Source organism: Pseudophryne corroboree, chromosome 3 (assembly GCF_028390025.1).
Source record: "Pseudophryne corroboree isolate aPseCor3 chromosome 3, aPseCor3.hap2, whole genome shotgun sequence".
NCBI lineage: Eukaryota > Metazoa > Chordata > Amphibia > Anura > Myobatrachidae > Pseudophryne > Pseudophryne corroboree.
The window spans coordinates 772,118,817-772,135,358 of NC_086446.1; the positions used below are offsets into that span (position 1 = coordinate 772,118,817).

General features: G+C 48.5%; 1 protein-coding gene across 1 annotated transcript in view; it reads right to left on the reverse strand.

The window, feature by feature from the left end:
- Window positions 1-16,542, reverse strand: part of AICDA (activation induced cytidine deaminase) — a 40,169-nt gene that overhangs the window by 21,894 nt on the left and 1,733 nt on the right. The window contains exon 2 of the mRNA XM_063963326.1: window positions 15,594-15,640. Within this exon, the coding sequence (XP_063819396.1) occupies window positions 15,594-15,640 (47 nt within the window). The remainder of the gene's footprint in view (window positions 1-15,593; window positions 15,641-16,542) is intronic.

A 16,542-nucleotide genomic window follows, 5' to 3' on the forward strand; every position in this document is an offset into this window, starting at 1 on the left:
TCTCACTAAGGGTACCTCAGGTTCGTGGTACAGAACTGTCACTATCAGTTTCAGACGCTGCCGTTTGGATTGTCCACGGCACCCCGGGTCTTTACCAAGGTAATGGCCGAAATGATGATTCTTCTTCGAAGAAAAGGCGTCTTAATTATCCCTTACTTGGACGATCTCCTGATAAGGGCAAAGTCCAGGGAACAGTTGGAGGTCGGAGTAGCACTATCTCGGATACTGCTACAACAGCACGGGTGGATTCTAAATATTCCAAAATCGCAGCTGATCCCGACGACAAGTCTGCTGTGCCTAGGGATGATTCTGGACACAGTCCAGAAAAAGGTGTTTCTCCCGGAAGAGAAAGCCAGGGAGTTATCCGAGCTAGTCAGGAACCTCCTAAAATCAGTGCATCATTGCACAAGGGTCCTGGTAAAGATGGTGACTTCCTACGAAGCAATTCCATTCGGCAGATTTCACGCAAGAATTTTTCAGTGGGATCTGCTGGACAAATGGTCCGGATCGCATCTTCAGATGCATCAGCGGATAACCCTATATCCAAGGACAAGGGTGTCTCTCCTGTGGTGGTTGCAGAGTGCTCATCTTCTAGAGGGCCGCAGATTCGGCATTCAGGATTGGATGCTGGTGACCACGGAGGCCAGCCCGAGAGGCTGGGGAGCAGTCACACAAGGAAAAAATTTCCAGGGAGTGTGATCAAGTCTGGAGACTTTTCTCCACATAAATATACTGGAGCTAAGGGTAAATTTATAATACTCTAAGCTTAGCAAGACCTCTGCTTCAAGGTCAGCCGGTATTGATCCAGTGGGAAAAACATCACGGCAGTCGCCCACGTAAATAGACAGGGCGGCACAAGAAGCAGGAGGGCAATGGCAAAAACTGCAAGGACTTTTCGCTGGGCGGAAAATCATGTGATAGCACTGTCAGCAGTGTTTCATTCCGGGAATGGAAACTGGGAAGCAGACTTCCTCAGCAGGCACGACCTCCACCCGGCAGAGTGGAAACTTCATCGGGAAGTTTTCCACATGATTGTAAACCGTTGGGAAATACCAAAGGTGGACATGATGGCGTCCCGTCTGAACAAAAAACGGGACAGGTATTGCGCCAGGTTAAGAGACCCTCAGGCAATAGCTGTGGACGTTCTGGTAACACCATGGATGTACCAGTCGGTGTATGTGTTCCATCCTCTGCTTCTCATACCTAAGGTACTGAGACTTATAAGACGTAGAGGAGTAAGAACTATACTCATGGCTCCGGATTGGCCAAAAAGGACTTGGTACCCGGAACTTCAAGAGATGCTCACAGAGGACTTATGGCCTCTGCCGCTAAGAAGGGACTTGTTTCAGCAAGTACCATGTCTGTTCCAAGACTTACCGCAGCTGCGTTTGACGGCATGGCGGTGGAACGCCGGATCCTAAGGGAAAAAGGCATTCCGGAAGAGGTCATTCCTACCCTGGTCAAAGCCAGAAAGGAGGTGACCGCACAACATTATCACCACATGTGGCAAAAATATGTTGCGTGGTGTGAGGCCAGAAAGGCCCCACGAAGAAATTTCAACTCGGTCGATTCCTGCATTTCCTGCAAACAGGAGTGTCTATGGGCCTCAAATTGGGGTCCATTAAGGTTCAAATTTCGGCCCTGTCGATTTTCTTCCAGAAAGAAGTGGCTTCAGTTCCTGAAGTCCAGAAGTTTGTCAAGGGAGTATTGCATATACAACCCCCTTTTGTGCCTCCAGTGGCACTGTGGGATCTCAACGTAGTTCTGGGATTCCTCAAATCACATTGGTTTAAAACCAGTCAAATCTGTGGATTTGAAGCATCTCACATGAAAAGTGACCATGCTCTTGGCCCTGGCCTGGACCAGGCGAGTGTCAAATTGGTGGTTTTTTCTCAAAAAAGCCCATATCTGGTTGTCCATTTGGACAGGGCAGAGCTGCGGACTCGTCCCCAGTTCTCTCCCTAAGGTGGTGTCAGTGTTTCACCTGAACCAGCTTATTTTGGTGCCTTGCGCCTACTAGGGACTTGGAGGACTCCAGGTTGCTAGATGTTGTCAGGGCCCTGTAAATATAGGTTCCAGGACGGCTGGAGTCAGGAAAACTGACTTGCTGTTATCCTGTATGCACCCAACAAACTGGGTGCTCTTGCTTCTAAGCAGACTATTGCTAGTTGGATGTGTAATACAATTCAGCTTGCACATTCTGTGGCAGGCCTGCCACAGCCAAAATATGTAAATGCCCATTCCACAAGGAAGGTGGGCTTATCTTGGGCGGCTGCCCGAGGGGTCTCGGCTTTACAACTTTGCCGAGCGGCTATTTAGTCAGGGGCAAACACGTTGGTAAAATCCTACAAATTTGATACCCTGGCTAAGGAGGACCTGGAGTTCTCTCATTGGGTGCTGCAGAGTCATCCGCACTCTCCCGCCCTTTTGGGAGCTTTGGTATTATCCCCATGGTCCTTTCAGGAACCCCAGCATCCACTAGGACGATAGAGAAAATAAGAATTTACTTACCGATAATTCTATTTCTCGGAGTCCGTAGTGGATGCTGGGCGCCCATCCCAAGTGCGGATTATCTGCAATACTTGTACATAGTTACAAAAATCGGGTTATTATTGTTGTGAGCCATCTTTTCAGAGGCTCCGCTGTTATCATACTGTTAACTGGGTTCAGATCACAGGTTGTACAGTGTGATTGGTGTGGCTGGTATGAGTCTTACCCGGGATTCAAAATCCTTCCTTATTGTGTACGCTCGTCCGGGCACAGTATCCTAACTGAGGCTTGGAGGAGGGTCATAGGGGGAGGAGCCAGTGCACACCACCTGATCCTAAAGCTTTACTTTTTGTGCCCTGTCTCCTGCGGAGCCGCTATTTCCCCATGGTCCTTTCAGGAACCCCAGCATCCACTACGGACTCCGAGAAATAGAATTATCGGTAAGTAAATTCTTATTTTTTTTTCTTTCTTCTTTATACATACATACTACATCTCATTATCAACCAGTCTATATTAGCAGCAGACACAGTACAGTAGTCCACGGCTGTAGCTACCTCTGTGTCGGCACTTGGCAGTCCGTCCATAATTGTATACCACCTACCCGTGGTTTTTTTTTCTTTCTTCTTTATACATACATACTACATCTCTTTATCAACCAGTCTATATTAGCAGCAGACACAGTACAGTAGTCCACGGCTGTAGCTACCTCTGTGTCGGCACTCGGCAGTCCATCCATAATTGTATACCACCTACCCGTGTTTTTTTTTCTTTCTTCTTTATACATACATACTACATCTCTTTATCAACCAGTCTATATTAGCAGCAGACACAGTACAGTAGTCCACGGCTGTAGCTACCTCTGTGTCGGCACTCGGCAGTCCATCCATAATTGTATACCACCTACCCGTGGTTTTTTTTTCTTTCTTCTTTATACATACATACTACATCTCATTATCAACCAGTCTATATTAGCAGCAGACACAGTACAGTACGGTAGTCCACGGCTGTAGCTACCTCTGTGTCGGCACTCGGCAGTCCGTCCATAATTGTATACCACCTACCCGTGGTTTTTTTTTCTTTCTTCTTTATACATACATACTACATCTCTTTATCAACCAGTCTATATTAGCAGCAGACACAGTACAGTAGTCCACGGCTGTAGCTACCTCTGTGTCGGCACTCGGCAGTCCATCCATAATTGTATACCACCTACCCGTGGTTTTTTTTTCTTTCTTCTTTATACATACATACTACATCTCTTTATCAACCAGTCTATATTAGCAGCAGACACAGTACAGTAGTCCACGGCTGTAGCTACCTCTGTGTCGGCACTCGGCAGTCCGTCCATAATTGTATACCACCTACCCGTGGTTTTTTTTTCTTTCTTCTTTATACATACATACTACATCTCTTTATCAACCAGTCTATATTAGCAGCAGACACAGTACAGTACGGTAGTCCACGGCTGTAGCTACCTCTGTGTCGGCACTCGGCAGTCCGTCCATAATTGTATACCACCTACCCGTGGTTTTTTTTTCTTTCTTCTTTATACATACATACTACATCTCTTTATCAACCAGTCTATATTAGCAGCAGACACAGTACAGTAGTCCACGGCTGTAGCTACCTCTGTGTCGGCACTCGGCAGTCCATCCATAATTGTATACTAGTATCCATCCATCTCCATTGTTTACCTGAGGTGCCTTTTAGTTGTGCCTATTAAAATATGGAGAACAAAAATGTTGAGGTTCCAAAATTAGGGAAAGATCAAGATCCACTTCCACCTCGTGCTGAAGCTGCTGCCACTAGTCATGGCCGAGACGATGAAATGCCAGCAACGTCGTCTGCCAAGGCCGATGCCCAATGTCATAGTACAGAGCATGTCAAATCCAAAACACCAAATATCAGTAAAAAAAGGACTCCAAAACCTAAAATAAAATTGTCGGAGGAGAAGCGTAAACTTGCCAATATGCCATTTACCACACGGAGTGGCAAGGAACGGCTGAGGCCCTGGCCTATGTTCATGGCTAGTGGTTCAGCTTCACATGAGGATGGAAGCACTCAGCCTCTCGCTAGAAAAATGAAAAGACTCAAGCTGGCAAAAGCAGTAGCACCGCAAAGAACTGTGCGTTCTTCGAAATCCCAAATCCACAAGGAGAGTCCGACTCCAATTGTGTCGGTTGCGATGCCTGACCTTCCCAACACTGGACGTGAAGAGCATGCGCCTTCCACCATTTGCACGCCCCCTGCAAGTGATGGAAGGAGCACCCGCAGTCCAGTTCCTGATAGTCAGATTGAAGATGTCAGTGTTGAAGTACACCAGGATGAGGAGGATATGGGTGTTGCTGGCGCTGGGGAGGAAATTGACCAGGAGGATTCTGATGGTGAGGTGGTTTGTTTAAGTCAGGCACCCGGGGAGACACCTGTTGTCCGTGGGAGGAATATGGCCGTTGACATGCCTGGTGAAAATACCAAAAAAATCAGCTCTTCGGTGTGGAAGTATTTCACCAGAAATGCGGACAACAGGTGTCAAGCCGTGTGTTCCCTTTGTCAAGCTGTAATAAGTAGGGGTAAGGACGTTAACCACCTCGGAACATCCTCCCTTATACGTCACCTGCAGCGCATTCATAATAAGTCAGTGACAAGTTCAAAAACTTGGGCCGACAGCGGAAGCAGTCCACTGACCAGTAAATCCCTTCCTCTTGTAACCAAGCTCACGCAAACCACCCCACCAACTCCCTCAGTTTCAATTTCCTCCTTCCCCAGGAATGCCAATAGTCCTGCAGGCCATGTCACTGGCAATTCTGATGATTCCTCTCCTGCCTGGGATTCCTCCGATGCATCCTTGCGTGTAACGCCTACTGCTGCTGGCGCTGCTGTTGTTGCTGCTGGGAGTCGATGGTCATCCCAGAGGGGAAGTCGTAAGACCACTTGTACTACTTCCACCAAGCAATTGACTGTCCAACAGTCCTTTGCGAGGAAGATGAAATATCACAGCAGTCATCCTACTGCAAAGCGGATAACTGAGGCCTTGACATCCTGGGTGGTGAGAAACGTGGTTCCGGTATCCATCATTACTGCAGAGCCAACTAGAGACTTGTTGGAGGTACTGTGTCCCCGGTACCAAATACCATCTAGGTTCCATTTCTCTAGGCAGGCGATACCGAAAATGTACACAGACCTCAGAAAAAGAGTCACCAGTGTCCTAAAAAATGCAGCTGTACCCAATGTCCACTTAACCACGGACATGTGGACAAGTGGAGCAGGGCAGGGTCAGGACTATATGACTGTGACAGCCCACTGGGTAGATGTATGGACTCCCGCCGCAACAACAGCAGCGGCGGCACTAGTAGCAGCATCTCGCAAATGCCAACTCTTTCCTAGGCAGGCTACGCTTTGTATCACCGGTTTCCAGAATACGCACACAGCTGAAAACCTCTTACGGCAACTGAGGAAGATCATCGCGGAATGGCTTACCCCAATTGGACTCTCCTGTGGATTTGTGGCATCGGACAACGCCAGCAATATTGTGTGTGCATTAAATCTGGGCAAATTCCAGCACGTCCCATGTTTTGCACATACCTTGAATTTGGTGGTGCAGAATTTTTTAAAAAACGACAGGGGCGTGCAAGAGATGCTGTCGGTGGCCAGAAGAATTGCGGGACACTTTCGGCGTACAGGCACCACGTACAGAAAACTGGAGCACCACCAAAAACTACTGAACCTGCCCTGCCATCATCTGAAGCAAGAAGTGGTAACGAGGTGGAATTCAACCCTCTATATGCTTCAGAGGTTGGAGGAGCAGCAAAAGGCCATTCAAGCCTATACAATTGAGCACGATATAGGAGGTGGAATGCACCTGTCTCAAGCGCAGTGGAGAATGATTTCAACGTTGTGCAAGGTTCTGATGCCCTTTGAACTTGCCACACGTGAAGTCAGTTCAGACACTGCCAGCCTGAGTCAGGTCATTCCCCTCATCAGGCTTTTGCAGAAGAAGCTGGAGACATTGAAGGAGGAGCTAACACGGAGCGATTCCGCTAGGCATGTGGGACTTGTGGATGGAGCCCTTAATTCGCTTAACAAGGATTCACGGGTGGTCAATCTGTTGAAATCAGAGCACTACATTTTGGCCACCGTGCTCGATCCTAGATTTAAAGCCTACCTTGGATCTCTCTTTCCGGCAGACACAAGTCTGCTGGGGTTGAAAGACCTGCTGGTGAGAAAATTGTCAAGTCAAGCGGAACGCGACCTGTCAACAACATCTCCTCCTTCACATTCTCCCGCAACTGGGGGTGCGAGGAAAAGGCTCAGAATTCCGAGCCCACCCGCTGGCGGTGATGCAGGGCAGTCTGGAGCGACTGCTGATGCTGACATCTGGTCCGGACTGAAGGACCTGACAACGATTACGGACATGTCGTCTACTGTCACTGCATATGATTCTCTCACCATTGAAAGAATGGTGGAGGATTATATGAGTGACCGCATCCAAGTAGGCACGTCACACAGTCCGTACTTATACTGGCAGGAAAAAGAGGAAATTTGGAGGCCCTTGCACAAACTGGCTTTATTCTACCTAAGTTGCCCTCCCACAAGTGTGTACTCCGAAAGAGTGTTTAATGCCGCCGCTCACCTTGTCAGCAATCGGCGTACGAGGTTACATCCAGAAAATGTGGAGAAGATGATGTTCATTAAAATGAATTATAATCAATTCCTCCGTGGAGACATTCACCAGCAGCAATTGCCTCCACAAAGTACACAGGGTGCTGAGATGGTGGATTCCAGTGGGGACGAATTGATAATCTGTGAGGAGGGGGATGTACACGGTGATATATCGGAGGATGATGATGAGGTGGACATCTTGCCTCTGTAGAGCCAGTTTGTGCAAGGAGAGATTAATTGCTTCTTTTTTGGGGGGGGTCCAAACCAACCCGTCATATCAGTCACAGTCGTGTGGCAGACCCTGTCACTGAAATGATGGGTTGGTTAAAGTGTGCATGTCCTGTTTATACAACATAAGGGTGGGTGGGAGGGCCCAAGGACAATTCCATCTTGCACCTCTTTTTTCTTTTCTTTTTCTTTGCGTCATGTGCTGTTTGGGGAGGGTTTTTTGGAAGGGCCATCCTGCGTGACACTGCAGTGCCACTCCTAGATGGGCCCGGTGTTTGTGTCGGCCACTAGGGTCGCTTATCTTACTCACACAGTCTGCTACCTCATTGCGCCTCTTTTTTTCTTTGCATCATGTGCTGTTTGGGGAGGGTTTTTTGGAAGGGCCATCCTGCGTGACACTGCAGTGCCACTCCTTGATGGGCCCGGTGTTTGTGTCAGCCACTAGGGTCGCTTATCTTACTCACACAGTCAGCTACCTCATTGCGCCTCTTTTTTTCTTTGCGTCATGTGCTGTTTGGGGAGGGTTTTATGGAAGGGCCATCCTGCGTGACACTGCAGTGCCACTCCTAGATGGGCCCGGTGTTTGTGTCGGCCACTAGGGTCGCTTATCTTACTCACACAGTCAGCTACCTCATTGCGCCTCTTTTTTTCTTTGAGTCGTGCTGTTTGGGGAGGGTTTTTTGGAAGGGCCATCCTGCGTGACACTGCAGTGCCACTCCTAGATGGGCCCGGTGTTTGTGTCGGCCACTAGGGTCGCTTATCTTACTCACACAGTCAGCTACCTCATTGCGCCTCTTTTTTTCTTTGCGTCATGTGCTGTTTGGGGAGGGTTTTTTGGAAGGGACATCCTGCGTGACACTGCAGTGCCACTCCTAGATGGGCCCGGTGTTTGTGTCGGCCACTAGGGTCGCTTATCTTACTCACACAGTCAGCTACCTCATTGCGCCTCTTTTTTTCTTTGCGTCATGTGCTGTTTGGGGAGGGTTTTTTGGAAGGGACATCCTGCGTGACACTGCAGTGCCACTCCTAGATGGGCCCGGTGTTTGTGTCGGCCACTAGGGTCGCTTATCTTACTCACACAGTCAGCTACCTCATTGCGCCTCTTTTTTTCTTTGCGTCATGTGCTGTTTGGGGAGGGTTTTTTGGAAGGGACATCCTGCGTGACACTGCAGTGCCACTCCTAGATGGGCCCGGTGTTTGTGTCGGCCACTAGGGTCGCTTATCTTACTCACACAGTCAGCTACCTCATTGCGCCTCTTTTTTTCTTTGCGTCATGTGCTGTTTGGGGAGGGTTTTTTGGAAGGGACATCCTGCGTGACACTGCAGTGCCACTCCTAGATGGGCCCGGTGTTTGTGTCGGCCACTAGGGTCGCTTATCTTACTCACACAGTCAGCTACCTCATTGCGCCTCTTTTTTTCTTTGCGTCATGTGCTGTTTGGGGAGGGTTTTTTGGAAGGGACATCCTGCGTGACACTGCAGTGCCACTCCTAGATGGGCCCGGTGTTTGTGTCGGCCACTAGGGTCGCTTATCTTACTCACACAGTCAGCTACCTCATTGCGCCTCTTTTTTTCTTTGCGTCATGTGCTGTTTGGGGAGGGTTTTTTGGAAGGGACATCCTGCGTGACACTGCAGTGCCACTCCTAGATGGGCCCGGTGTTTGTGTCGGCCACTAGGGTCGCTTATCTTACTCACACAGTCAGCTACCTCATTGCGCCTCTTTTTTTCTTTGCGTCATGTGCTGTTTGGGGAGGGTTTTTTGGAAGGGACATCCTGCGTGACACTGCAGTGCCACTCCTAGATGGGCCCGGTGTTTGTGTCGGCCACTAGGGTCGCTTATCTTACTCACACAGCGACCTCGGTGCAAATTTTAGGACTAAAAATAATATTGTGAGGTGTGAGGTATTCAGAATAGACTGAAAATGAGTGTAAATTATGGTTTTTGAGGTTAATAATACTTTGGGATCAAAATGACCCCCAAATTCTATGATTTAAGCTGTTTTTTAGGGTTTTTTGAAAAAAAACACCCGAATCCAAAACACACCCGAATCCGACAAAAAAAATTCGGTGAGGTTTTGCCAAAACGCGGTCGAACCCAAAACACGGCCGCGGAACCGAACCCAAAACCAAAACACAAAACCCGAAAAATTTCAGGCGCTCATCTCTAGTGTAAATCTCATACTCCAAGCATCTTCCCCACATATAATACCATCTACCACTTCTATCATAATGCCCTGGACACTGCAAACAAACATATTTCTAATCTCTCATCTCTGCTCAAGCCTCTAAACCCAAGTGACTTTTTAATATATTTAAATCACTTCTCCTCCCTCAGCCAATCCACCAGCCACTATCAGTGCGCAAGATCTTGTTTCTTACTTCAATGATAAAATCCGAGATGAAATGGTATGCTCTTCCTCAGCCAGTAACCTGCTCAATTCTCTACCTGAACCCTCTGACACCATCTCTTCATTTGATCCCACAAATGAAGATGCAGTATCAACACTCTTCTCGTCCTCCTACTCTACTACCTCTCCTCTTGATCCTATACTCTCACAAGTAAGTAAAGTTCTGTCTCCTGCGTTTATAACAACCTTAACTGAAATCTGTAATCTCTCTCTCTCTCTCTTTCTTTCTTTCTCTCTCTCACCCTCTCTACTGGTATCTTTCCATCACTGTTCAAATTACCCCCATTCTGAAAAAAAAAATCCAACCTAACCAAACTCTCTCAACCTATCGTCCCATCTCTCAGCTCCCATGCCTCTCCAAGCTACTTGAGAGACTTGCCTACATTCACCTCACACACTTTCTTAACTCAAACAACATATTGGAGCCACTTCAGTCAGGCTTTCGTGCCCAACACTCCACAGAGACAGCACTGACTAAGTAGTGAATGATCTGGTCACTGAGAAGTCTAAAGACCAGTACTCCCTACTTATTCTTCTAGATCTCTCTGCTGCATGTGACACTGTTAACCACTCTCTTCTCATACAAACACTACAATCCCTAGGTCTTCAGGGCACAGCCCTTTCTTGGCTCATCCTACCTATGTAATTGCTCTTTCAGTGTCCGCTTCTCTTAATCCACCTCCTCTTCGCTACCTCTATCAGTTGGAGTACCGCAAGGCTCAGTCTTAAGTCATCTGCTTTTCTCAATCTATACCACATCTCTTGGCAAACCAATCAGCTCTTTTGGATTTCAGTATCATCAAATCTACCTATCCTCCCCAGATGTGTCACCATCTGTATTGTTCCGTGTCACTGAATGCCTTTCTGCCATTTCACCTTGACTGTCCTCTCACCACCTCAAACTTAATATTTCCAAAACAGAATTAATTATATTTCCACCGGCCAATAGTAGTTACCAATCGTATATCTCTATAACTGTTGAGAACTCTACAATCAGTCCTATCCCACAAGCTCGCTGCCTAGGTGTTATACTTGACTCTGAACTGTCCTTTGTTCCTCACGTTCAATCTCTCTCAAAAACATGTTAAATGCATCTAAGAAACATATCCAAAATACGACCATACCTTACACAATTATCCCGTACTTGGACGATCTCCTGATAAAAGCGAGATTGAGAGAACAGTTGCTGAAAAGCGTGTCGCTCTCCCTGAGAGTGCTGCAGCAACATGGCTGGATTCTCAATCTGCCAAAGTCACAGTTGGTTCCAACGACTCGGCTATCTTTCTTGGGCATGATTCTGGACACAGAACGAAAGAGGGTTTTTCTCCCGATGGAAAAAGCCCAAGAACTCCAGAACATGGTCAGAGACCTGTTGAAACCGAAAAGGGTGTCAGTCCATCAATGCACTCGAGTACTGGGGAAAATGGTGGCGTCCTACGAGGCCATCCCCTTCAGCAGATTTCATGCGAGGACTTTTCAGTGGGATCTTCTGGACAAGTGGTCCGGGTCCCATCTTCACATTCATCAGAAAATCAGCCTGTCCCCCAGGGCCAGGGTGTCTCTCCTGTGGTGGCTGCAGAGTGCTCACCTTCTAGAGGGTCGCAGGCCCGGCATTAAGGACTGGGTTCTGGTGACCACGGACGCGAGCCTCCGAGGATGGGGAGCAGTCACGCAAGGAAAAATTTTTCAAGGACTATGGTCAAGCCAGGAGGCTTGTCTACACATCAACGTACTGGAATTGAGGGCCTTTTACAACGGCCTGCGTCAAGCGGAGAATCTTCTTCGCAACCTACCGGTTCTGATTCAGTCAGACAACGTCACAGCCGTGGCTCATGTAAACCGACAAGGTGGAACAAGGAGCAGAGTGGCAATGGCGGAAGCCACCAGGATTCTTCGCTGGGCAGAAAATCATGTGAGCGCTTTGACAGCAGTCTTCATTCCAGGAGTGGACAACTGGGAAGCAGACTTCCTCAGCAGACACGATCTCCATCCAGGAGAGTGGGGACTTCATCAAGAAGTTTTTGCAGAGATAACAAGTCGTTGGGGACTTCCTCAAATAGACATGATGGCGTCACGCCTCAACAAGAAGCTTCGGAGGTATTGTGCCAGGTCAAGGGACCCTCAGGCAGTAGCGGTGAACGCCCTGGTGACACCGTGGGTGTTTCGGTCGGTCTATGTGTTTCCTCCTCTTCCACTCATCTCAAAGATATTGAGAATCATAAGACGAAAAAGAGTGCGGACAATACTCATTGTTCTCGATTGGCCTCGAAGGGCCTGGTATTCAGATCTTCAGGAAATGCTCACAGAAGATCCGTGGCCTCTTCCTCTCAGAGAAGACCTGTTGCAACAGGGGCCCTGCGTGTTCCAAGACTTACCGCGGTTACGTTTGACGGCATGGCGGTTGAACACCGAATCCTAGCTGGAAAAGGCATTCCGGAAGGAGTCATCCCTAGTCTGATAAGGGCTAGGAAGGAGGTGACGGCGAAGCATTATCACTGTATCTGGAGAAAGTATGTATCTTGGTGTGAGGCCAAGAATGCTCCTACGGAAGATTTCCATCTGGGCCGTTTTCTCCACTTTCTGCAGACAGGAGTGGATATGGGCCTGAAATTAGGCTCCATTAAGGTACAGATTTCGGCCCTATCAATTTTCTTTCAGAAAGAATTGGCTTCTCTCCCGGAAGTCCAGACTTTTGTAAAGGGAGTGCTGCACATCCAGCCTCCTTTTGTGCCTCCAGTGGCACCATGGGACCTTAACGTGGTGTTGCAGTTCTTAAAATCTCACTGGTTTGAACCTCTTCAAATGGTGGAATTGAAATTTCTCACTTGGAAGGTGGTCATGTTGTTGGCCTTGGCATCTGCAAGGCGGGTGTCTGAATTGGCGGCTTTGTCTCATAAGAGCCCCTATCTGATTTTCCATGTGGATAGAGCAGAATTGAGGACTCGTCCTCAATTTTTGCCTAAGGTGGTTTCATTGTTTCATATGAACCAACCTATTGTGGTGCCTGTGGCTACGGGGGACCTGGAGGATTCCAAGTCCCTTGATGTAGTCAGGGCCTTGAAAATTTATGTAGCCAGGACGGCTTGGGTTAGGAAAACAGAGGCTCTGTTTGTCCTGTATGCAGCCAACAAGGTTGGCGCTCCTGCTTCTAAGCAGACTATTGCACGCTGGATCTGTAACACGACTCAGCAGGCTCATTCTACGGCTGGATTGCCGTTACCAAATTCAGTTAAGGCCCATTCAACTAGGAAGGTGGGCTCTTCTTGGGCGTCTGCCCGAGGCGTCTCGGCATTACAACTTTGCCGAGCGGCGACTTGGTCGGGTTCAAACACTTTTGCCAAATTCTACAAGTTTGATATCCTGGCTGATGAGGACCTCATGTTTGCTCAATCGGTGCTGCAGAGTCATCCGCACTCTCCCGCCCGGTCTGGAGCATTGGTATAATCCCCATGGTACTTACGGAGTCCCCAGCATCCTCTAGGACGTAAGAGAAAATAAGATTTTAAACCTACCGGTAAATCTTTTTCTCCTAGTCCGTAGAGGATGCTGGGCACCCGTCCCAGTGCGGACTAAATTCTGCAAGACTTGTATATAGTTGTTGCTTACATAAGGGTTATGTTACAGTTTTGATCAGTCTCGGGCTGATGCTGTTTTGTTTCATACTGTTAACTGGTTCGTATATTCCATGTTATACAGTGTGGATGGTGTGGGCTGGTATGAATCTTGCCCTTAGATTAACAAAAACCCTTTCCTCGTACTGTCCGTTTCCTCTGGGCACAGTTTCTCTAACTGAGGTCTGGAGGAGGGGCATAGAGGGAGGAGCCAGTGCACACCCATACTAAAAGTTCTTTATAGTGCCCATGTCTCCTGCGGAGTCCGTCTATACCCCATGGTACTTACGGAGTCCCCAGCATCCTCTACGGACTAGGAGAAAAAGATTTACCGGTAGGTTTTAAATCTTATTATATTTAATACTTTTACTCATTACCATTACCCGAATTGCACCTATGTACATCTGTTTGCTTATCTTAAAATATCTTCCAACCCGACCTCTTCGTTCTTCACAAGATCTACGTCTCCCATCCACACTTATTGGGGGTCATTCCAAGTTGATCGCAGCTGTGCTAAATTTAGCACAGTTACGATCATCTTCCCTGACATGCAGAGGGACGCCCAGCACAGGGCTAGTCCGCCCCGCATGTCAGTCCGCCCCCCCCCCCCCCCGCACAAGTACAAAATCATTGCACAGCGGCGATGCTTTTGTACTTGTGGAGTAACTCCCGGCCAGTGCAGCTCCTGCGCGCTGGCCGGGAGTTGATCGTCGCCGCCCCTGGTCGCAGCAGCTGCGTGTGACGTCACGCAGCCCCTGCGTCTATTCACCGCAGACAGTGGGAGAGAGGGCATGCCAGCAGCTCACAGAGCGCTGGGCATGCCTCCTCAGTGATGAAAACGGAGGCGTGGCTCGCAATCGTGGGTCCTCCGTGGAGCCACGCCCCCTTTTCATAGGCCACACCTCCTTTTCAGGAGCGCGCGCTGCTTCACCGCGTGTGTGTCCCTCTTCATAGGATGAGAAAGTTGGGAGGTATGACATGGAGAGAACTGTGCTGAAATTCTAAGCAATCTGACTATATTGCTTAGTATTTCAGCACGGATCTCTCCATGTGTATGCCCCCCAGCAATAGCGATGCGCGGATCCCCGCATCACTATTGCCGGTGCTAGATTGGCCTGGATGCAGGCACGATCTAGCACATCGCTCATTTCACCCGCTGGGTGAAATGAGCGCCATACCAACCCCCCCCTCCCCCCTTCGTCGTCCCCACTCGCTCAGCACACATCGCGCTGTGCTGAGCGGGGGGAGAGATGCGTGCTGAGCGGTATGTGCTAGCGGGTGCAATGACCGTTGTGCTAGATTGTGGCCAACCTAGCTCCAGCGACAGCAACGCGCGGGGCTGCGTATCGCTATCACTGGGGGGCATACACACAAGAGATCTGTGCATAAAATCTAAGCAATCTAGTCAGATTGCTTGGAGTTTAAGAACGGATCTCTCCGTGTGTACCCCCCCTTTATGTAAAAAAAAACCTGGTGAGTCGGGGTACTGAGATTGGACTTCACATTAACGAAATAATGGTACATCACAATAAAGAAAATACATTTTATAATTTATTAACAGTTTCTTATATAGCGCAGCATATTCCGTTGCGCTTTACAATTACAACAACAGTAATAGAACAAAACTGGGGAACAACAGACAGACAGACAGAGGTAGGAAGGCCCTGCTCACAAGCTTACAATCTATAGATTTTAGTGAAGTCTTCATTACGGATACAGTAACTGTGTATTTCCCTAAAAGCAAACTAAAGGGCCGTACTGACAGGGAGATTTCCCCAGAGATCTGTGCTGAGCGATCCAGCACAGACCTCTCAGCACACATCTCTCCCCCCGCTCAGCACAACGCGATGTGTGCCGAGCGAGGGGGGACGGACGGGGGGGGCGCTCATTTCACCCAGCGGTGACTTCTAGCACCTCGATAGCACCAGCACCCCTACACACGGAGCGATGTGTTCTTAATTTCTAAATAATCTAGTCAGATTGCTTAGAAATGAAGTGAACATCGACATTGCTCCGTGTGTACCCCCCTTAAGATGGTTTTTCTACATTTATGTAAATTCTGATTACGTTCTGGTTTGAAGCCAAGAGTCTGTTTTCTGTGAGGTCTGCAGCACATAAACCTTTTGGTGTTTGGGTTTGATTTCCCGTCACCGAAAGTTTATACCTCGCGCCGATGCACTGATAGGACAAACACAGACCCTGCCACCACCTTCTGTTCACAGAACTCGCTCACTTTCTCTGCAGGCTAAAAATAGGAAACCACAAGCAACGGACAGACTGATGTTTTGCAAGCTGCAGAGACAGGTCGGGGAAGGGCTGCATGTTTGTGATAGCGGAGAGCGACAGATATACGGGACAGTGGTGGCCAGGGCCGGAGTCACGCAGGGGCTTGGGTCAGGTTTACTAATACTGGAGGGGGCGGGGTCTGTAAAAGTAGGGAACATTGGGATCAGTGCTTAATGACAGTAATATGGAGCATGTGGGTAAGTAACCAATGGAAAGAGATTGGGTATTGCAGGGTCACCTATAGCCAGAGGCTGCAGAGCACGGGTGTAAGAGGGTTTTGAGGTATTTTTGGTCTTAGAACACCGTTGCGCATATTTTATGGGAGTTAAGCAGGACTGTTATGTGGAACTAAACATGAAAATAAAAATGGCGGTCGTCGTAGAGGTTATTTAAAAAAAAAAAAGAAAGTAACAAACTTTTTTTCCGTCCTCACACATTGCTTATGGTGCTGCGGGGTCTGCCGGAACGTCCTTTATTATTATTAGCCACAGTCCCTGTTTGCCGGAACATTTCCACCCAAGACAGGATAGATTTGTTTGGTGGTGCAGGTCTCTGGAAATTGTCCTGGAACCCAGTTGTTATGGATGCCAGGGAAGGCCCGCCATTCTGTCCTGTCCCGTAACTTTGGAAATAATGTTCTACACACCGTGCACGTTCCTGGATGGCGTACTGTTTCAGTTACCTTATTTTTTAAAAACACCCTGTATATGAACCATAGGTGTGCGCAGGGGGGGGTGCCTGGTGCACACAGGCACCCCCTAATGTCCGGCACCCCGATCTCACATGCCTGATGTAGCGATCGCCGAGCAGGCTAATTACTGTCCCCTCTGTGCTGCACCCTGTCAGGACTGCATTACTGAC